At 45.9% G+C, this 23,506-nt stretch overlaps 1 protein-coding gene across 3 annotated transcripts in view; it reads left to right on the forward strand.

Annotated features, from left to right (window-relative positions):
* LOC116956850 (uncharacterized) overlaps positions 1-23,368 on the forward strand; it is a 38,946-nt gene extending 15,578 nt beyond the window's left edge. For all 3 annotated transcript variants that reach the window (XM_076054847.1, XM_032978701.2, XM_076054848.1), the window contains 7 exons: positions 854-955; positions 10,328-10,377; positions 11,269-11,322; positions 11,860-12,181; positions 13,894-14,415; positions 15,324-15,719; positions 16,808-23,368. In XM_076054847.1, the coding sequence (XP_075910962.1) occupies positions 854-955; positions 10,328-10,377; positions 11,269-11,322; positions 11,860-12,181; positions 13,894-14,415; positions 15,324-15,719; positions 16,808-17,355 (1,994 nt within the window). In that variant the 3' untranslated portion in view covers positions 17,356-23,368. The remainder of the gene's footprint in view (positions 1-853; positions 956-10,327; positions 10,378-11,268; positions 11,323-11,859; positions 12,182-13,893; positions 14,416-15,323; positions 15,720-16,807) is intronic.
* Positions 23,369-23,506: the final 138 nt, after the last annotated feature.

The following is a 23,506-nucleotide window of genomic DNA, read 5'->3' on the forward strand; positions in this document are numbered from 1 at the left end:
TACAAAGAACCTCTGTCTTGGAAAAGTCAATGTCATGTGAGCCTACTGAATTATAACAATGATCTGCCACGGCCGAGGTGTTGGTCCTACCGTGTTTAAGTTCTGCTTTGTGTTTACGAATGCGGTCCGAGACATGGCGTTTGGTTTCTCCAATGTAGCTACTACCACAGAGGCACTTTAATAAAGCAGACTTGAAACACGGTAGAACGAACTCCTCTGCCGTGGCAGATCAATGTTATAATTCAGTGGGCTCACATGACATTGACTTCTCAATGACGGAGGTTCTTTGCAAACCAACCGGCTGCCATGAGAGATTCGTTCATGAGGCCATTCACATATACAAGCACAGAGACAATTTCAACCGAGAAGATGGATTCTGGCTTAGTAACCATTGGAAAGATGTTTTAAACCATTTCCGTTCTTAATTAATTGTATTTTACGATGACCTTCAGACCGCAGCACTTGTGCTGTGGCCGAAACGTCGTGAGAATTGTATTGTCTTATTTTATTATTTTATTCTCATTCTACGTGACTTTACTAGACACTACACTACTAGACACTACACGATACAACTACACTACTATACAACTACACTACTAGACACTACACTAATAGACACTACACTACTATGCACTTACTCTGCACTACTATACACTACACACCACACTGCTATACACTACACTACTGCACAATATACACTACGATACGCTACGCACTATTCTACACACTACACTATGATACACTACATTACTATACACTACACACACACTGCACATACACTACACTCTACACTACACACATACTGCACATACACTACACTATAACTACTCTACTAAATGTATATGATCCTCAGACGTTGCTGTAGCTATCGCCGGTGCTGCCATGCTCCTCATTCTACTTGTGGTGACCGTGGGCCTCCTTCTCTACAGATTCCGACACAAACGCTTCCCCTGGGGTAAGTCGCGGTGGCTAGGAGGATGTTGACTCCCTCGCCTGGTACGCAGGAGGATGTGGGTTCGATGCCGGACCCTGACGATGCCTGCTGCTGTATATTTAGAGTTTGCATGTCTCTCTCTCATCATCATCACGGTGTAGTGTATAATAGTGTAGTGTATAATAGTGTATAGTCTAGTGTATTGTGTAGTGTATAGTGTAGTGTGTAGTATACTACTTCAGCCCACTGGTGTGTTGGAAAGTAAATCCACAACATTTACAATTTAAGTACCGTCAAGTTTTGCTGGTAATTACATCAACCAGCATAATCACGGTGTATTGTGTAGTGTTTTATATAGTGCAGTGTATAGTCGTGTATAGTGTAGTGTATAGTAGTGTAGTGTATAGTGTAGTGTATTGTGTAGTGTAGTGTATAGTAGTGTAGTGTATAGTGTAGTGTATTGTGTAGTGTGGTGTTTTGTGGTAATTATATCAACCAGCATCATCGGGCAATTTTGCCAGAATAGTATACCTCCTTGAGTAGGTGTGATATTACACTTTAAATTATCCCTTTAAGCCATATGACGAAGACAATACCATGATAATCATCGTCATCATCAACATAAGCCCATCACGACAGGTATATATTAAGTACCCGGTGTTACCTTACACAGACACAGACATCGATTCACACACACACACACACACATATGGACTTACACACACACACAAATTGACTAACATACACACACATGGACTTACACACACAGACATCGACTTACACACATTAGGACGTTTAGAGCAGGTTCGCAGCAAATGGGTAACTTTGGCACAAAACAAAGAGCGTCGTCAGGGTGGTGTCTTGTGGAGTCAGGGCCTGTTGTTGGTCATTTTCTTTGGTGAAGTAGATGCGTTGGCCATTTTTTAGTTGAATTGCCAATTGGACGACTGTGGGGGAACGCTCATGGATGGGGGAGCCAAGAATAATTCAAATGGCCTCATTGCTGCTGATGTATCTTCCTTGGACAAAAAGTTTAACCTCGTGCACACTTTACCCCTCTTTTTGTAAGGCAACCCCCACCCCCCACTATCCCCATCCCCCCCACGCTACAATAATATTATCTTAGTGCTATAATATTAGTATCTACCGACCCTATAGTAGTAAGTGCACACATTGGGGTGGGGGGGGGAGAGAAGAGGACACGACACTTTGATGAATTTACCTCAGTGTTGCGTGTATTTATTTTGCATTTTGAACGTGAAGGAGAAATCCCCCCCACCCTCCACCAATGACGAGCGTGCGTTGCCAGGGGCAACCCCCGGGCAGCTATAGTGGTGCGGGGAAATAAATAAATAATGCTGAATAGAACTAAATTTCGATTTAAAGCTTTCGTGACTGCAAGGATTCATCTTCTTTGGTTCTTTCGGTAAAGTCACGTAGAATGAGAATAAAATAATACATTGATAAAATAAAATAACACAATAATATTCTCACGACGTTTCGGCCACAACACAAGCGGCCTTCATCAGGTGAAGGGACGAGACTGTTTGGTAGGACAGCGCTGGAGTGAAAAAAGCCACGTTCAGATCACGAACTTTAAGCTGTCAGAAGAAATAAAGCGCCTTGACAAAGGAATTAGCATATAATTTAGCATTGAAATGGCCGAGTGATTAGCGTGTGACTGGTCACAGAAATGGCTATGTTAAAGTTAAAGCATACACATCCGCAGAGGCACCCCTTGACAAAGGAATTAGCATAGAATTTAGCATTGAAATAGCTAAGTTAAAGCATACACATCTGCAGAGGCACCCCTTGACAAAGGAATTAGCATAGAATTTAACATTGAAATAGCTGAGTGATTAGCTTGTAACTGGTCACAGAAATAGCTATGTTTAAAGTCAGAGCATACACATTCACCGAGGCACCTAGTACAAATCAAACAGGAGAATTTAGCATTGAAATAACTAGGCGAATTTAGCATTGAAATAACTGAGTGATTAGCTAGTGAATGGTCACAGAAATGGCTATGTTGAAGTCAAGGTCTACACATCTGAGCTATTCACAGTAACTGGGTATACAATACAATGTATAATGAATACTATATAGTGAACCAATAAAAAACTAAAATATAAATTACCTTAATGTTATCAATAAACTCTATATCCTCCAATCAGCTAAGCTACCAACAGTAAGTCGTTATATATCACAATGCTATATGGCGAAAAAATGGATGGATTCTTACCCTCAACTTTAGCAACATGGATAGCTATGGGCCCCGTTCAGACGGACGAGTTCATCCAAGGTCGGAACAGAGGACGGGGAGAGAGACAGATGCGAGGCGCTATTATACTCCATGTTGTAAACCATACCATTTACCGTGGTGTGAGAGGTATTAAGAGTCAATGCTGGTGAAAGAGCTGCGGTCTGAAGGTCATCGTAAAATACAATTAATTAAGAACGGAAATGGTTTAAAACATCTTTCCAATGGTTACTAAGCCAGAATCCATCTTCTTGGTTGAAATTGTCTCTGTGCTTGTATATGTGAATGGCCTCATGAACGAATCTCTCATGGTAGCTGGTTGGTTTGCAAAGAACCTCCGTCTTGGAGAAGTCAATGTCATGTGAGCCCACTGAATTATAACAGTGATCTGCCACGGCAGAGGAGTTCGTCCTACAGTGTTTCAAGTCTGCTTTATGTTCACGGATGCGGTCCGAGATATGTCGTTTGGTTTCTCCAACGTAGCTACTACCACAGAGGCACTTTAGTTTGTAAACGCCTGGTTACTGTATGTCTGGAACAGCATCTTTTACAGATGGAACTAGATCACGGATTTTATTTATTGTGTTGAATCGGACCTGGATCTTGTGTTTATTCAGGATTTTGGAGATCTTTTTAGTGACCCCTGCAATGTAGGGTAAGGTGATGGTTTTAAGTGGCTCCACAAGAGAATCCTTCTTCATGACTGGAGTGATGGCTTTGCGGATTGTGTAGTCGGAGTAACCATTAGCCCTGAGAGTCTGGTGTACGTGCTTGAGTTCACTGGTAATGTGTTCCTGGTCGGAAATGCATTGGGCTCTATGGTATAGAGTCTTGATGAGGGAGTTCTTCTGGGATGGATGGTGGTGGGAATCCGGTTTCAAGTAAGCATCTGTATGGGTGGCTTTCCTGTAGACAGAGTGGCTCATTGAACCATCATGTCTCCTTTTAATTAAGACATCCAAAAAGGGTAGTTTGCCATCTTTTTCGACCTCCATGGTAAATCTGATGGCTGAGTGTATGGAATTGATGTGGTCACGGAATTGGTCTAGAGCAGGCTGGCCATGTGGCCAGATGACAAAGGTGTCATCCACGTACCTCTTCCATAAGGTCGGGCGTAGAGTGGCAGTCTGGATGGCGTCAGTTTCAAATTTTTCCATGAATACGTTGGCTACAACCGGAGATAGGGGGGAGCCCATTGGGGTGCCCTCAGTTTGTTTGTAGAAAGTTCCATTCCAGGTGAAGTATGTGTTGGTTAAGCAATGTCTCACCAGGGGGGGTACATCAGTGTGCAGTCCTTGATGAACCAGGTCTTCAATGATAGCGATGGTGTCAGGTACCGGGACTTTGGTGAACAAGGACACCACATCAAAACTGACAAGCAGGTCGTCTGGGGACAGGGAAATGCCTTTGATTGTTGATACCAGGTGAGTAGAATTTAGTACCGCAGAGGTGGTTTTTCCAGTGAAAGGTCGCAGTATATCAGCATTTCAATGCTAAATTATATGCTAATTCCTTTGTCAAGGCACTTTGTTTCTTCTGACACAACTTAAAAGTCGTGATCTGAACGTGGCTTTTTTCACTCCAGCGCTGTCCTACCAGACAGTCTCATCCCTTCACCTGATGAAGGCCGCTTGTATTGTGGCCGAAACGTCGTGAGAATATTATTGTGTTATTTTATTTTATCAATTTATTATTTTATTCTCATTCTACGTGACTTTACTGAAAGAACCAAAGTAGAACTAAATTGTTAATTAAACTACTTTAAAGTTTATGGATGGGAAAACGGAATAGCGCTGGGTCACCACAGGGCTTACGGCATCGTACCCGGCTACTTTTCTTTTTTAATGTAAACTCCACGGTTCGCGAGCCAAATCCTTAGGAAGTAGTATCCACACAGAGACAGATCTAGAAATGGACACACAGACAAAAAATGCCTTTTATAGGTTAGACTAGCGGTAAATACCAGGCGTTGCCCCGGCGAAAAGACAAACACACACACATCGACCTACACACACAGACATTGACCCACACACACAAAGACATTGACTTCCACAAACGCACATATGGACTCACACACAAACATAGACTGAGATGCAAATTGACCTACACACATATAGACTTACAAAGACACACACATCGACTGACACACACATAGACCTACACATACACACATGGACATACACACACACACACATATCGACGCACACACACATATCGACGCACACACACATACATGGACTGTCACAAACATACACAGATTGCTGTACACACATCAACTGACACATAGACTAACACACAGACACATCGACTCACACACGCACATCGAGCCATACAACAACCACCGCCATTCGCCACTAAGTGGCGGTGACGACACCACGATGCTTTTGCCAGGCTATGTGCACCTTGAGGCCACATGAAGTGAAGAACGGCCACTCGCAGGAGGTCACGGAGCAGACCCAGGTGCCACAGGTCGACTGAGGGAGATGACTGGCTGATGCACCACCTGTGCCCCCTACTGTGCCAACTTTCTGTGCTTTAGCCACCCGGCACTCCGCTCGTTGATGTGAGCGTCACTTCTCCGCCCTCCATTGTTTTTGGAGGATGACTACCTCCAACTGCCCAGTAGCAGCGTCCTTCACGAGCCTCCCCACAGAGGCCGATGTTGAGACTGCTGGTACCAGTCATGGGCAAGTCCACTCAGCTCCACGTCCTTCTGTACCACATCACTCCATTTATTCTCCAGCCCTTGGCACGCCCGTTTAGACCCCTCGATCCGGCTGAACAAAAGCTGTTTAGGCATGCGGTGGCTGGGCATGCGGGCTACATGACCCAACCATCGCAGCCTTGCCTGCAGGAGGAGCTCACCGATGGGACCATGCCCAGATCTTTCAAGGATTTGTGAGCTCCTCACACAATCCAACCTGGTTAATCCCAGGATGGATCGTGGGCAGGCCAGCCTAAATGTTTCTAACCAGCAAAGATGTTCCATTAGGGGGGTCCACGTTTCGCAAGCGTAGAGAAGGGAGGGAATGACCGTGGCCGAGAAGACCTAAAGCTTAGTGCGGAGCGACAGACCAGGTAGCTTCCACACAGCATTACAAAACCGATGAAAAGATATTGCCGCTCGACTGATTCGGAGTGAGACCTCTGCTGTTAAACTGGAGCCGGTCATAAGCACAATGCCCAGGTATGGTAAACTCTCCACTCTCTCCACAACTGCCCCATCACCGATTGGGAGTTGTGGGGGTGGAGTGTTCGATGGTACAAAATACCCAGGCAGGTGCTTAGTTTTGGTGGGGCTGATCGTAAGGCCCCATCTCTTAGTAGCACGCTCCAGTCTCAACAGCAGCATCTCCAACTCCTCCTCTGAATGAGCAGCTATTACCAAATCATCGGCATACATAACGTGGTTGAGCAATAGGTAGCCATCCCTTGACCGCAGCCGGGCATCGATCAGCCTCCCATTATATCTGTACCATATGGAGATTCCCCTGGTACAGCTATTGAAGGCTTCACGAACTACGTGGTCAAAATAGATGTTAAATAATGTAGGAGCTAGAGGACATCCCTGTCGCACCCCAAGGTGTACAGGGAATGGCTCTGACTCCCGGCCACGTAGTTTTGCTCGGGCCCGCTCACCATCATGATGGTCCTTAATGATCGTGAGCAGAGGGTCAGGTACTCCAAAAGCACGAAGAACATCCCAGAGCCCAGGCCTACTGATGGTATCATAGGCCTTGACCAGGTCAATAAAGCAGAGATGTAGGTCTTGCTGGAATTCCCTACACCTCTGCTGTAGCAAAGGGACATAAAATATGGCATCCGTGCAGGACCGCCCTTTCCTGAAACCGCATTGGGGCTCCGCAAGCCTCTCCTCAGCGTGCCTGGCAAGGTGATGTTGAATAATCCTTGCCAGGACCTTTCCCGGCACACTGAGGAGTGAGATGCCCCTGTAGTTGTTACAGTCTGTGCGGTCCCCCTTCTTAAAAAGAGGGACCACCAGGGCATCCTTCCAATCCTGTGGAACCCGTCCAGTGGTCCAGACTGTTGTTATGATGTCATATAGGGCAGTCTGTGCACAAACGCCACTCTCCCTCAGCATTTCGCTTGGGAGATCATCTCTGCCCGCTGCCTTTCCTGGTCTCAGACTCTGGATCGCCTTCAGTACTTCCTCAACAGATGGCACCTCAGCCAACCACTCACAAGGGGTGACTTCTTACAATATTTGAGGCACCGCAGCCTCAGCAGGGCCATCCCCACTTTGTGCCACGATATTTTCCTGGCTGAGGGATTTTCCTTCCCCCAGGACCTCACAGAAATTATCAGCAAATCTGCAAACCTGTTCCTGGGGGTCGGAGATTGGATCACCGTTTTTTCCCCTAATGATGGTAATAGGTGTGGCGCTGCAGGGTACTTTTTTGATAGAGTTAAATAGAGATTTGTGATCGCGGGCCACTGAGGCAGACTCCATCTCCTCAGCAACCCGCGACCAACACCCATCCTTGCAGCGCCTCACAGCTCTCCGAACCTCCGAGCGAAGGCTGCGGTAAGCCTCCTCATTCTCTGACGTGAGATTCTGTAGCCGATGACAGTGGGCCTGTCGCTTTTTCTCAACCATCCTGAACACCTCCTCTGTCAGCCAGAGTCTCTGAGGAGGTCTGGACCGCGTACCCAAAGCAGGTATTGCAGCTGCATGAGTCACAGTCCTAAACCTCGCCCATTTACCCTCGACATCAGGAGGAGTGGGGGACGATGCCAATCCCAGCCGCAAGCAATGATGAAATTCTCGCTTGCAACTTTCATCAGATAACTGAGACCAGGCCACTTTAGGTTGGAATAGGGTCCTGGGTATACACCCACCACCGGAGTGGAAGAATGGCAGGCGCATCTTACAGATGACTAGTCGATGGTCAGAGGGCAGATAAGCTCCACGGTAGGTCCTGGTGTCAAGGACATGGGCTCGCATCTGCTGGTCCGTCACTATGTAGTCCAGCAGATGTTCTTGCTTGGACCCGGCATGCATCCATGATGTTGTGTGGATGTGCTGATGCCGGAACAGCATGTTGGTAATTACAAGTCCATGGGCTGCACACAAATCTAGCAGCCTCCTACCATTGTTATTGAGCTGATCTGGCCCATGCCCTCCAATCACTCCAGACCAGGTGCCAGCATCATGACCAACTCGGGCATTGAAGTCACCCAACATGATGACTCTATCCCGAGGTGCCACTTTAGCCAGCACCTGTGACAGGAGGTCATAGAAGGCATCTGACTCATCGGCTTTGCCTGCATCCCTCCACGGATGTTCGTCTTCGGTGGGGGCATAAGTAACCACGACCACCACTCCTCGCCTCCGGTTGATGGGAAGGCGAGCCGAAAGTAGCCTGGGGCTTACAACTTCCCACACCTCACCGCCATGCTCCCACGCCCCCTTCATTATTTTGTTCAAAAGAAGAGCCACACCCTGTTGTTTGGCAGTCTGCTGCCCCGAGTAGAGGATTGTCCACCCCTCATGGTGGCAGGAGCCAGAAATGGTCCACCGGACCTCCTGAATGCCACAGATATCCAGGCGGTACCGGTCCAGCTCCCGACAGAGGAGTGGCAGCCTCTCCTCCGCAGTGAGTGTTCGAACATTCCACGTGGCCATCCGTAGTGGCTTTTCGAGGTTTCTGGAGGAGCCCCGAGGGTAGAGATTCAATCTCCTGGCTCCGCCAATTGGGGTTTGGCCAGGAGACGTCATAGACGCCTTTCCCCCCCGGGGCCTCCGGCATAAGCTTATTAGTTACACACACATACATAGACTGACACACACATTGCCCTACTCACACATACACATATGGACTGTGACACACAGACATATACTTTGGATACACACACATGGATTAACACACATATCGACTTACACACACACATACAGCGACTGATACGCACACAAATGGACTTGACATGCACACTTGGACTGAGCCACAAACACGAACACTTCGACGTACACACACTTAAACACACGCATGGACCTACACGCACACACATATGGACTCAAACACACACACATCGACTCACACACACACACATCTACGTGTACAGCAATCCCTGATGATGGCACAGCTATCAGTATCGCAGTACTACATATTAGTAAATAGTGTGATGTGAGCAATTGAAACAATAGAAATACATTGAAGAAATAAGCAGAAATAGGTTGAGAAGCAGGCTACAGTGTAGATTATAGACTGCCAGTACGCCGACTCAATGACATAAGCATTGCTACAGTCGACATAAAAAGCTGGAAATACGGTCAGCAGTTGAAAAAGCAGAATACAGTCGACATGACAGTACACAATGAGTGAGGTAAAGAAGCAGGCAACAGATTATAGACTGGCATACACTCATAATGGTCAAAGATAAATTAGCAGTGTAGATAATAGAGTGCCAGTGCACTGACGTTAATTAATCAGCAGCCAGCAGGCCACATCACAGACTGGCAGTAGATCGTCGTAGCGTCATAAAAGCACAGGAAAAAGGAATATTTATCAACCTAATAATAATAAATTAGTTTTGTGCACACAAACATAATTATTAGAATACGTGGCAACGTATTTGTTTAATAATAAACAATAATACTACAATAATGCTATCTAAGCGCTGTACTAATATTAATGTCTACGGACTTTATAGCAGTAACTGCACGCATCGTGTTGGGGGGGGAGCGTAGAGGACATCACACTGTGAAGAAATATCCACAGCGTGATGTGTATGTTATTGCATGTTGTGTGTGTATATTTATTGCATGTTAAACGCGTTAAAGAGAATGTCCCCCGTGAGCTTGACCGAACGCACATCACTTGGCAGGGTCCCCACCCCCCCAGACATTTGTCGTCAGTTGGTACGGTCGAGCTCGCGCAATGAGTAAATAATTAAAATAAGAATGGCACTAAATCGCTAATTTAACAAATTAAAAGTTTATGGATGGGAAAACGGAATAGCCGATTCGCACCGGGCGTGCTGCCTGGCAAACTTTTTTCTACGTGAACCCCACCGTCAGAGAGCCAAATCCCTCATAAGCGCGCGCGAGTGCGGAGACTGTTATATATAAGATAAAACAATGCTGTATAATAATGTATATTTCTCTCATATAGAAAGGAGTCGTGGTGCAATTCGGAGGAATATACATGAAGAGGTCTTGAATGTAAGTAATTCTACCTCTTTATAAAGCTTTCGTGACTGCAATGATTCATCTTCTTTGGTTCTTTCGGTAAAGTCACGTAGAATGATAATAAAATAATAAATTGATAAAATAACACAATAATATTCTCACGACGTTTCGGCCACAACACAAGCGGCCTTCATCAGGTGAAGGGACGAGACTGTCTGGTAGGACAGCGCTGTCCTACCAGACGTCGTGAGAATATTATTGTGTTATTTTATTTTATCAATTTATTATTTTATTATCATTCTACGTGACTTTACCGAAAGAACCAAAGAAGATAATTCTACCTCGCTAAGTCTATGTGACCTGACAAAAACACACCCCTGTTATTGGTGTCGCTGCTGAATGAGAACCTCAGCAGACCGCGTGAGTCGCCAGGGTCATTTGCCTGTCCTGTATCGCGATGGTCAGCGCAATAATCGAGAATGGTGGAGGGGCTGGGTAGGGGAGAGACGAGGCAGGGTCGCCATGGAGACAATTCCGGTAGGGGGGTGGGGGCAAGACGGAAGTGTGGCGTGGGCGTGGACGAGGCAGGCGAGCGAGGAGGCCAAGGAGGGTTACAAGGCTCCAGAATGGAGGAGGAGGACAGCGAGAGAGAGAGACGTGGCTGTATCTTTTGTTGCGTTATTGATGAAAGTTGATGTGTTAATGCGAGCGCCCGGGGCAGCAATTGAGTATTTGAATGGAGTGAAAAGTCAGGCGAACGTCTGTGATCAGAATCAATGCTCACGTGATATTACCGAGGAGTAAGACGGGGTTACTGCTACATGTAGAATGCATGTTCATTATGAAGCACCTTGATTGCAAATGAAAAGTTTGTATTTTTTGCTTGTTATCTTGTACTTCCCCCCCCCCTCCATATGCTTGCAGCTGTTGAGAGATAATTCACAGCGCAGTAATATCTCCAGTCATGATGAACTAAATGTAAGTCATTCTACGTTGCTAAGTCTATCCCACACTCTTGTTGTTGTTGTGTTTTTCATTATTGTGGTAAGCGCGCAAGCCCCGACACAACGGGTCCATGGTTTTCTGGAGGAAGTTGGGTGGGGGGGTACAGAAAGACCGTGGGAGAGGAGAGGACGTGGACTTTAGGTGCATGAAGTGTTGTCTAGGTTATGAGGAGGGAATTCTCGGTGTCCATCCTTTAAGGTGTTCTCTGACGGTTGTGTATAGTGGTAGCTTTTGTGTAAATATATATGGGGGGGGGGGGGTGAGGTGAGGAAGCAACCAGCATTTTACGGGGAGATCAGTTATGGAGAGAGTGGAGAGGTTTTCTGTACCTGGGAATTTCATGGCTGTACCGGAGGAATTTCCATCTGGTAAAGTTAACATGGGAGGCTGATCGATGCTCGGGCACGGTCGAGGAATGGTTCCCTATTGGTCAGCCGTGTTGTGCGTGATGATGATAATGATGATGATCTGGCGATTGCTGCTCACTCACTTGACGTGCCTTCACTCTAGCAATGCGCAGAGGATTTCATCGGCCAAATGATCAAGGCAGATCAAGAGGGCAACTGGAAGGACGTCGAGAGGGAGTTGCCAGAGTTGCGAGAGTGGATCGGCAAAACTCCCTCTCTTTTCCTGCACGAGCTGAAGAGGAGGAATGTGGTTACGGAAGAGGAGTACTGGAAGGCGTTTACAATTCCCGATGCCGCCAAGCGCGTGGACTCAATCCTGTTGCCCGTCATGAGACGAGGGGAAGGCAAACACCGAAAGCTGCTGGAGACACTCGAACAACAGCGGAGCAGGGAACGGCATTTCCTGGACATGCTGAAGACGAGCCGTGCGTACACTTTACACACTCGTCAGAGTTGCAATCCATTAATCGTAGACTTTTTTCACTTTTTTCAGGCCCGAGCTCTTCGTAATATTAGTTAGATTTAATATGGCGCCATTTCATGCTAATTATAACTCACAGCGCTTTACATATCCGATTATATATCTAGCAATTACCGAGCATATGAACACCGTAAGAAAGTAAACAATAATAATCAAATAGATAAATGTCACCAAAACTAAAGAGACACAAACAACAACGACAAAAAAAAGTTATCTCAACGGAGAAATTAGTTCACTAAATTTCAGCATCGCAGGCCCTCAGTCCCAACATCTCACTCAAGTGGGAAAACCTTCACAGGAGGGGCAATGGTGGAGTGGCCACCAAAGTTGTGACTAATTTAGGCCGATCTCAGTGGACACTGGATACATATCATACTCATCCCCTTTACATCATCATTGTCAGCCAAGGTCAATCCACTGTTGGATGAAGGCTTCCCCATGCCTCCAATACCTCCCATGACCCTGCTATGCAATGATCCACTTAGCACTCGCTCGCGAGCTGATATAATCACCGGCAGTAGCTCCATGCGTATATATTAACATACATCCACAGTTCGATGTAGCTTCAGGCAATGCAATAGTTTGAATGCACTTCGTAAAACGTTAGCGTAGTATTCCTCAATTGTCTGCTTGCTTTCCGGGGAGCCTCGATAATCAATGTTCGAGCAACATGGCACGGCACCACGTGCTCCGATGCTGCCACGGTGTAAAGGTTTGGTACACGACTAGGCAATACTGCTGGCTACAGCACAATGAGTGGTCACCGTTTGTAGAGTAAACTAAACTAAAACTATTTTTTTAACTAAACTATTTAATTTAACTGGGTAAGGCCCCACTGAGCTGGTATGTAGTAGCTATTTTTCAGAAGGGAACTGGCCACCACAAATGATAGCTCAATCTAGAAGCTTATATCATCATGTGGAAATGTATAGCAGCCAAATGCTCTAAACATGTAATATTGATTCTAAATGTGGAGGAAAAACCCGGGGGACCCGGATAAAAATCGACGCAACCACCACGGGAGGAGAGAGAGAAACGCAGACTCCAAATATAAAATATGAGTCAGGTTCAGGATTGAACGCACGACCTCATGCATATCAGGCAAGGTAGTTAACATCTACAGTCCCTGTGATCACTGTTATGTTGCAATTATGGCTTTATTTTTTGGTGATTTGGAAAAGTTTTTTTGGTTTGGACATGTTTGTTTTGTTGTAGTACGGAGTTAGACTGATGGCCTTAATCTAAGTTTTCTTGTGGTTGTTGTTGTTGTTTGACTTGCATCCCACAGCGTTGGTGTACGGTGCTTTTTTCAGGAATATTTTTCTGTTTTTTTCATGTATTTTCTATTTGCACAGTCACATAGTCACTTTAAGATGTTTTTCTTGTTCGTGTTTTTTTTTGTTGTGGTTGCACCCGATTCAAGAGCCGATTGGCTCACAGGGCTATACCAAAATAAATAAACTGAAACTGAAAAAACTACTGGCCACTGTGGCACATGCTTCGAGTCGAGATCCTTCCACCAGCAGTGGCATGGGCAAGAAATTTACAGGTGCACCTCTGCCTCTCATGGCGACAACTTAATCATGGCTGACGATAATGAGCAAAAAACTGAGTCGTGATTGTAAATATTAACACAATAATTTGCTTATCTTGCAGATTTGTGCTCGCCGACGCTGAACCCCAACTCGGCACATCGACAGCTTCAAGTTTCTGCCGATCTCAGCACAGTGACGTGGAACCAGGCGGCTCAGCCTTACTCTGATCATGCCGAGAGGTTTGAGTGGTGGCCAATAGTCCTCTGCTTCGAGACCTCCTGGTCAGGTGACCACTACTGGGAAGTGGACGTGAGAGCCTCTAAAAACTGTTACATCGGCGTCGCAAGTGGATCTATTCCTAGGAATCGTCAAGAAAAGTCTGGAAGGCTGGGCTGGAATGAGCAGTCTTGGGCGTTAGTCCAATGGGATTCAAATTACTCTGCAAGACATGGCGACAAATGCATTAATTATCCAGAGATTCAACATTTACAGAGAGTCGGCGTTCGCTTGGACTTTAACGCAGGAAAACTTTCGTTTTACAACGCCAACACCATGGAGCTGTTGCACTCATTCGACGACATTCCAAGTGGGCCGCTCTGTCCGGCTATGCAGGTGAACTCGGGCTCAGTCGCGATTTACGAAGGTGAGTACAAGGGCGTGTCACACATAGGGAACCCTTGACACTTACTTGGAGTGTATTCATATCCAGAAGGAAAAAAAACGGTTCAGAATCGTCGCCGCTGAGTGTGCATGCAGGCGATGTAGCCACAGCAGTAGAGCACGTGAACATCCCCTTTGTTAATCCACTGCTGGGTGGGTGTCCACCAACATCCTATGGATCGGTCATGGAGGTTATTTGGCCCTCCTTCACCTGCTATGTCTGTGTGTGGCGGGGGTAGTGAAGGCGAGTGAGTCTAGACGCGAGGTTATAGCAGTAGAGCGAGGAGCTGGGAGCGAGGGTACCACCGAGCTCTGTGTTTCTGTAGAACGCAAACACAGCGGTGGTTCCTGAAACACTGCGGTAGTGTTCGTGTCACCACTCCGGAAGCGAAGAAGGCAGATTGTCTCAATCTGAAACAAACAAACAACGACAACAATTTACAATTGTCTGAAATTTCGTATCGAGGCTTTATTTTCGTATTTTTTCTCTTTCAATTTAATTCTAAAATCGGAAGCACAGATGCCGAAATATGAAAGCGGAAATTAAAGAAGCCTAAAAATTACGAAAAGTGATGGAGGAGGTGGCTGATCTAAATTATACTGGGAGATATAAAGATAATGTATAAAGCAAAGAGTGGTTGTGGGCACATTGATAGCTGTTGGTGACAGAGACAGAGATGGAGTGATATAAGTTAACGTGCAGAAATATATTGTGACAGTGAAATTAATTATCAGTACAGGGCCATAATAAATGGTAGTGGCTTCGGGAGACCTCCCAGCAATGATGTAAAAACAATGTATGATGATGATAATAATCGTGACGAATGCATTAAACAATTGCAAAGTAAGAACTCACATTTATTTTATATATTCTTACAAATATTTTAACAGCTCAAGCATTGACGAGCCTGACTGTGGATGAGAACAGAGAAGACATTAAGATTTTTCATCACTTTGCAAACCGTCGAGTTCATCGCACAAAAAACACTGATGCAGAGAAGTGTGACAGCAAAGATGCATTGCTCAGAACGAGGATGGAGGAACCTCCGGTGGCACGAGAGTTGATCAGTAGGATCCCTGCAATGCTACACCACGAGTTGCTCGTCCAGGGTCTCATCACGCAGTCCGAGCTCTCAGAAGTCTATTCGATACCCCGCGCGTCAGCACGAGCTGACTTCATCATCAGCCACCTCGATCGCAAGCATGAAGAGAGCCCGCAACTCCAAGAGATTCTGTGTGAACATCGTGAAAAGCAAGAGGCATTCCTGAAAATGAGGAGCGAGTCGAGTACGTGATATGCTGTACACGCCACACAACTTGCATTGTTGAGTTCATTCATGCACCACCTTTGTCACTCAACTCTAATGCTGATGTACGTTAAATAAAAATATGCGTATGAGATATGAACCCTTAGTACAGTGCAAAGTCATCGTTTAGCATGGTAGACGCGTTGCTGAAAAGCTCCGCGTCAAACGAAAATGCATTCATGCATTGTGACAGTAAACTGGAGTACGTGGAGAAAACTCACGAGCATCAGAATCTTTATCCTGGATGAGGACTCCGATGAGCTATGAAACTCTTTTCCACAGATGTCCAGTAGGGACACGGAGTCAGCGAGTTACATCAACACCAAACAATGAGTATGAAGCAGGTAACACGTAATCCTCGTATAGATGGATTCCAGATGAATCCACTTGCTGTACTGCCATACCCTGGCATGGCAGCAGGTGGCGACTTTGTCGCCCTTGCGTAGTGAGATTCACGAATCTGTGATCCACCAACCCTCGCCCCCAAAGTACTGGATTACAGGCGGCGCCATTGGTAACGACCAGACGTGTCCTGAAGCCCTCAGACAGTTTTGTGGACAGTTTACTGAGAGTGAGATTGGGTCAGTCGGTTGACACATTGGGCTCTAATCAGGACGGAGCCAGGGGGTGACAGGGTAGACAATTGTTACCCCCGAAAAAATAAAAAATCGAAAATCTGAAACATTCTGCGTATAAGTGTACGACACTTGGTCTGGCGGACCCCGTGCAACTGCATTGTCAGAGTGTGTCGCTAACCGATGGCGTCTAGTTCAACAGCCTGACTCTCTAATCATTCTTGAAATTAAAATTTGTCGAATGTCACCCCGGGCTGAAAATCCTGGCTCCGCCCCTTGCTCTAATTGATTTGCCTTTCATAGTCAGCGCAGGAACTTAGGGCAGAAACTTAGGCACCCCTGATAAAGACTACATCAGCTGTGTGAAGTGCAGCCCGGCACGCTAAAATTTTCAGCAAATGTTTGTACTTCTTACTGACATTGCCAAATGCAAAGTGTATTTCTCAAAAGTAATCAATGTTCGCTTAACACTTTGCATTATTATCGTTTACAGGCACTTGCTCGCCGACTCTGAACCCAAACACGGCACATCGGAACCTCCAGATTTCTGCCGACTTTAAAACCGTCAGGACCTCCACACACACCCAACCTTACCCTGACAACTCAGACCGATTCGACCACTACCAAGTGGTCATTTGCTCTGAGAAATTCTCATCGGGTCGCCACTACTGGGAGGTGGACGTGAGGGGTTCTGAGAAATTCAACATCGGTGTCACGTATGACGCGATACCACGGAAAGGTGATGACAAAGCCTGTAAAATTGGGTGCAATGAAGTTTCGTGGAGCGTTAGGAAATGGTGCAATGACTACACAGCGGTACATAATGGGATGGTAACAAACCTGTCAGTGCGAGATGCTCCCAAAAGAGTCGGGGTTCACCTGGACTGGGAGGCGGGCGTCTTGTCATTCTACAGCGCCGACTCCATGTCGCTGCTGCATCGATTTCACGGAAAATTTGATCGAGAGCTGTACCCTGCAATGGCCGTGCAGCGTAGAAGTCTCACGATATGCCCGTTGATGTACGCAGATGCTCGTTGTTAGAGATGAGAGGCTCCTATCACAGTGCTCACTCAATTGACCCCTATATGTATGTAGAGTAACTCCCTGGCCAACCGCGAGTGTTGGGTTCCTGAAAATCCTCGCGGTTTGGTAAATGCACAGTTGGTAAAGTTACAGGGGGACCATGGGTTGTAGGGGTCAGGGGAACCTCGGCCATGATCAGAGTAAGCATAGCTTCACAAAGTTGCCTATTTATATTCTATTCCTTCGGTAAAGTCGCATAGAAAAATAAAATAATACAAATAAAGTGAATGAAAATATCACAATGTTTCGATCGCAACACAAGCAATCGTCATCAAAAACATTGAGGTTAGCCTCGAGTTTAGGCTGTTTATAAAGGTTTAGAGATGGGCATGGGCAGCTAATGTTAATGTAGGAGAGGGCTCCGACACCAGCAGTAGGTCTACACCAATCAAAGCATTGCACCTTGCTCCACACACCCACACTGCTGACGGTGGAGGTAAACAAGAAAACACAAATGAAGTCATGACCCAAAGTGGTTGATGACATCATTCCAATGATTTCTGAGTCTATAACCTTCCTCTCTTTTGAAACTTTGTCTGTGTCTGTATATTTGGATGGCTTCATGAACTAATCTTGGTTGATAGCCAGTAGGCTTGCAAAGTACCATCGCCTTAGAGAAATGCATTCCGTGTGAGCCAGCCGCATTCAAATAATGATCAGCCACAGCAGAAGTATTGGTCTGACCATGGTTCAAATCTGCCTTATTTTCACGAACACGAACCGAGACATGTCGCTTAGTTTCCCCAATTTAACTGCTGCCGCATATACAGATTAGTTTGTAGATGCTGGGATATTGCATGTCAGGAATCTTGTCTTTCACAGATGGGATCAGATCACGAATTTTACGTACTGTGTTAAATCGAACCTGGATCTTGTTTGTTCATGATTTTGGAAATATGTTTGGTTACCCCTGCTATGTATGGCAGGGTGATGGTTTTGATTGGATCATCAGATAGATCCTTCCTCACAGTTGGGGTGATGGCTTTGCGGATTGTGTAGTCAGAATATCCATTCGCCTTGAGAGCTTGGCGTACGTGTTTGAGTTCACTGGTTAGGTGTTCATGTTCGGAGATACTAATGAGCTCTATGGTGTAGCGTTTTGAGGAGGGAATTCTTCTGGGATGGATGGTGGTGGGAATCAAGTTTTAGGTAGGCGTCAGTATGGGTTACTTTCCTGTAGACAGAATGGCTCATTGAGCCAACTAGTCTCTTTTTTATTAGGACATCCAAGAAAGGTAGCTTGCCATCAGTTTCTACCTCCATTTTGAATTAGATGGCAGGGTGTTTGGAATTGATGTGGTTGAGCAATTAGCTTATAGCCGGTCGGCCATGTGGCCAGATGACAAACGTGTCATCAATTACCTCTTCCAAAGGGACGGGTGTAGAGTGGATGCCTGGATGGCATCCATCTAAAACATTTCCATGAAAATATTGGCTACAACTGGAGATAAGGGAGAGCCCGTTATACCACAGGGCTCATTGCATTTCGGACCAACACCACCTGACCAGTGAATTAAAACATGTACATCTGGCCCTCAAGAGGAACGGATACTCTGACCGTACCACCCGCCAAGCTGTTTCTCCCTCCATACAGAAACAACCACTTGACACTCCGATCAAAACCATCACACTACCATATATAGCAGGCGTTACTAAAAAAGATCTCCAAAATTCTAAACAAACACAAGATCCTGGTCCGGTTCAATACAGTACACAAAATCCGTGACCTGATCCCATCCGTGAAGGATGTCATTCCTGACTTACAGTACCCCGGGGTTTACAAATTGAGCTGCACCTGTGGTGATTGCTATATCGGGGAGACGAAACGACATGTCTCTGACCGAATTCGCGAGCACAAATCAGATTTGAAACACGGCAGAACGAATTCTTCTGCCATAGCTGATCACTGTTACAACGCTGTGGGTGATCACGATCGTTTTCTCCGATACCAAGGTTCTCTACAAACCCACGGGTTTTTATTAGAGATTTGTCCACGAGGCAATTCAGATTTACAAACACAAACACAATTTCAACCGAGTGGATGGTTTCAAATTAAGCAATCATTGGAAAGATGTTCTAAATCAAACCAAACATTAAACTCATTTTCAATGGTACAGTATATTATTTCAAGTAGTGGTATCCCAAAATTTCACAGCTGCTTATTTCCCTTCACACCAACAATATGTAAACTCCCCTCCCCCCGCTCCTGGTCCATCATGGTCTTCCCCCGCGCCTGGTCCATCATGGTCCATCATGTACCTCCTACGTACATCATGCTTATTTTTATGCTAATTCCTTTGTCAAGGCACCTTTGTTTCCTCCCACACAGCTTAAAGGACGCGACCTGGGATTGGCTGTTTTCACTACAACGCTGTCCTCTGGGCAGTCCGGTCCCTTCACCTGATGAAGGCCACTTGTGTTGTGGCCGAAACGTCGTGATTTTTTTATTGGTTTTTTTTTACCTACGTGACTTTACCGAATAGAATCAAAGAGTATGACTTCAGTTTGTTTGTAGAATGTTCCATTCCAGGTGAAGTAAGGCTTTCCCATGACTTTTGATCGACGTGTAAGCAATTGAAGGAGGCCTTCGGGGTGTCTTTGAAGCATTTCTTCGGCTCGTATCGTGCTCGCTTCCCATTCTTCAGATCTCCAAAAAAGATCCGCTTCGGGAGACGAGTAGCAGGCATCCTGGTCACATAGCCGGACCGTCTGAGCAGTGCTTTATTGAGGTGTGTGGGATTGCTCAGCATCTCAGCGCGACTGTGGACTACTTCAGTATCTGGGATTCCTCAAACAGTTTATGTCAAAGTGATTGAGTGTCCTGGCATGGCGTTGGGACGCTGTCCAGGTTTCGCAGGCCATAAGTAAGAGTTGGTAGTATGACCGGCTGGTAAACCTTCAGTTTAGTGGCCAGCCTGAAGCCTGTCCTTTCCCACACGGAATCTCGCGGACGACCAAAGGCTGCACGACCGTTGGCGATCATTAATGTGAACAGCACGTGAAAGAGTACTAATAAGCTAGATGGGCTTGTCTACAGCTGACAGTTTCTGACCTTTCACAGAGATAGTTGGGTCCACGTAAGGATTACCGAGGGCAAGTTGGTACGTAACTTCCGTCTTCTTTACCGATTGTGGGGCCGAAGTTGCCGCTGAGGTGGGATCCGTTCCAGCTGCCGTAGGCTGCCCAGGCTAATGCGAAGCAGACTGTTTAGGGGAACCTTGTGTAGCCCCTTCCTCGTGCTGGGCAGGTGAACAGTGTCATCCTGAATAGGGCTGCTCAAGACGCTCAGGCTGCTGCCGAGTTCCACTGCCGCTTCCGCTGCAGCCATGAACCCTGTATGTGGGTCCATGGCTACAGTTCCCAGTGCATCCACATCTGCCGCTTGCAGCTGGACTTTGGAGGACGGTGTCGCGACTTGCACATTTGAATTGGATTTAAGTGAGGGAGAGTTGCGCAGCCTCAGCCTCTCGTACAAACTCATCTGTATTCCATGTCAAGACTACGTCTAGACGGCTGGAGATGATGCTGGATGCAGTGCATGGTCTGAGGAGATATTCTGATGGTATTGCCTCCACCAAGGGTTCTACAGACCCAAACTCAGACACTGAGTTTGCCGGATTAGTCGACCGCCGCCCGATTTGTTTCGGCGTTGGCAGCTGCTGGCAGTACCGACTCACCAGGTGCAGGATGAAAATAACCTGGGGGTGTACACGTACGTTAGCAGCTCGCGTATTTCCAGCAAATACTGCCTGAACACCCAGCTGGCCAGGCACTGGCAACGGATCACTGTATGCCTGAACGTCTTTCGCACTCTATGTAGCTAACCGTGCTAATCGGAGGTGTGGGAGAAGGTAGGCAAACGCCTCACTGTACCTGGAGGTTAGCAAAATGAAGTTCACAGATAAACCATGAATACAATCTACTGTGTAGATGTTCGTGGGTGTCCTGGATAGCCATCCGAAGTGGTTTTTTAATCGTATTGCACATTTTTTTTAATAACATGCGCATAGTAATAATATAATAAGTTATATTTGTAGAGTGGTGCATTTCATCTGTAGATCCCACCAATGTGGAAAGCAATGGACAAATCGCCTAGAGAGTGCCTGAATTTAGCCATCAGTAGCCTGTCATTCACAGGGTGCCAATACCATCCATAAGCGGTTTTTGGGTTTGATCGCGTAAATAACTCTGCATCTTTTTAGGAGTTTGTCCAGTTTTCTAGTTTGAAGAAAAGTACCCTCCCCATAGCGGTTAGTCAGTTTAACAGGCGAAAGCCGACGTGTTAAACTGGAGAAACTCCTAAAAAGATGCAGAGATATTTACGCAATCTAAACTCAAGAACCTTTGTCATGGAGGGCCGACTTGGCTGTCCAATCAAGGGCAATAGCCACCTCACCAAGCCGGGGAGAGAGACGTCAGCAAGCCCCCCCACCAAAAGATGGTGTGGTTTCTTGCAGTCGTTTCACCGGCACCACGCCGACGTACCCCCTGGAGGCCCATGATACTCAAGGTCTTTAACGTGTGTGTGAAAATTGCACCTCGTGGACTGATAGTTTCTGATGCTCCAGGTTCCGAAGCGAGGTGGTTTGCGTATTCTTGGTTCTTTAAGGTGCAGTCTCGCCTGATGAAGGCCGCTTGTGTTGCGTTCGAAACGTCGTGGGGTTTTTTTATTTTATTATTTTCAATGTACTATTTTTATTTAACATTTTTTTTATTTTTTTAAATCTCATCTGTTATTTTTTATTTTATTTGTCTATCTACACGACTTTAACGAACGACCCAAGAATGTGAATTCCTGCAGTCGCGCAAAGTTTTAAGTAAAAATGGTTTGCGTAGTTTGAGGCTTTCGGTGATGACCACTCTAGCCAATTATGGACTCAGACACAGCTGGCCGATAAACAAACCATGATGCACGCTCCTTGTAAACTCGCGCGACGAGCGATGCGGTGTGAAGACGTGCTTGATAGTGTCGCTCACGGGGAATTCTTGGCGGTTACGTTCCCCTGATTTCTTGCCGGGGTTAAAATCGCGTGAATATCAACGTGTCGTTGAACCCATGACCACCCGACACAGCCAATCCTTCAGGTTTTATCGCCCTAAACAAAACGTGCCAATTATATTTTTTATTGTGTTATTTTATTTTTTTATTTTTTTGGTTTTCTATCTACCTGACTTCACTGAAAGAACCAAGAATTTGAATTCCTGCAGTCACGAAGCGAGGAATTGTGACGTACAGTGCAGAAAAGTAGTCGAGGATTTACAAATTGTAAAGGGTATGTTTTTACTAAATAAATGTTTGTAAAGGTTGTGTTAAGTTACAATACATGTTAAGTTACGACAAATGCGTTCTTGTCGTTATCGTTATCTGCATTATACATCGTAAGATGGTGATTGCTAGATGCACGGATGGAGATGGTGGTGGGGGTGGTGATCATCATAGCGATTCTGTTGTTGAAACATTTCAGATCAGGTCACACACTCGTTGGTGATGAGATCTTCTTTAACAGGTTTCACCCTTTATGGCAATAAAACATCGGAGGCGTTAAGATGTTCAAACACCAAATAGAAACCTTTTTTGCAAGGCATCAGTCTTCATTAACCCACGCACAGTGCTTGTGGCAAAACATGCAAACAAAAGAGGTGTTCACGTTATTTGGATGCTGCTGCTGTAAATGTCTCCACGAAATGCCACTTGGGTTGAGCTGCAACCATTTGCGAGAGCGAGGGGTCACTTCTGAAAAAGAGCTACACGGCTCAGTGGCCCTTGCACCTGGGGAAATGCAAAACAGCTCATGGGGAGTTTACTTTGTGCACGGTTGCAATTGACTCTGCTCGATTGGTGTTTTATGCTAAGGTCGTGATGGGTTTCTGTCTTCATTCCTGTCGCTGCTGTACCGTTCCCTTCCCGTTGTAATGGTGACGGCGATATCGGCACGATGGAAAATAAAAATCGATTAATTAATTGACAGTCTACAGAGGTTGAGAAATGTATCGTTGAGTTCGCGCTCTGTTTTTTGATTGCTGTGATGCACAAATGTCCCCGTCTCATTCCCTGGGTATTCTCAGGCGAACGCAAGATATTCGTCACGTGGGGCTGGTCGTAGCAAAA

This window comes from Petromyzon marinus, chromosome 68 (genome assembly GCF_048934315.1).
Source record: "Petromyzon marinus isolate PM22_M1 ecotype Great Lakes invasive population chromosome 68, UKy_Petmar_22M1.pri1.0, whole genome shotgun sequence".
NCBI classification, from domain to species: Eukaryota; Metazoa; Chordata; class Hyperoartia; order Petromyzontiformes; family Petromyzontidae; genus Petromyzon; species Petromyzon marinus.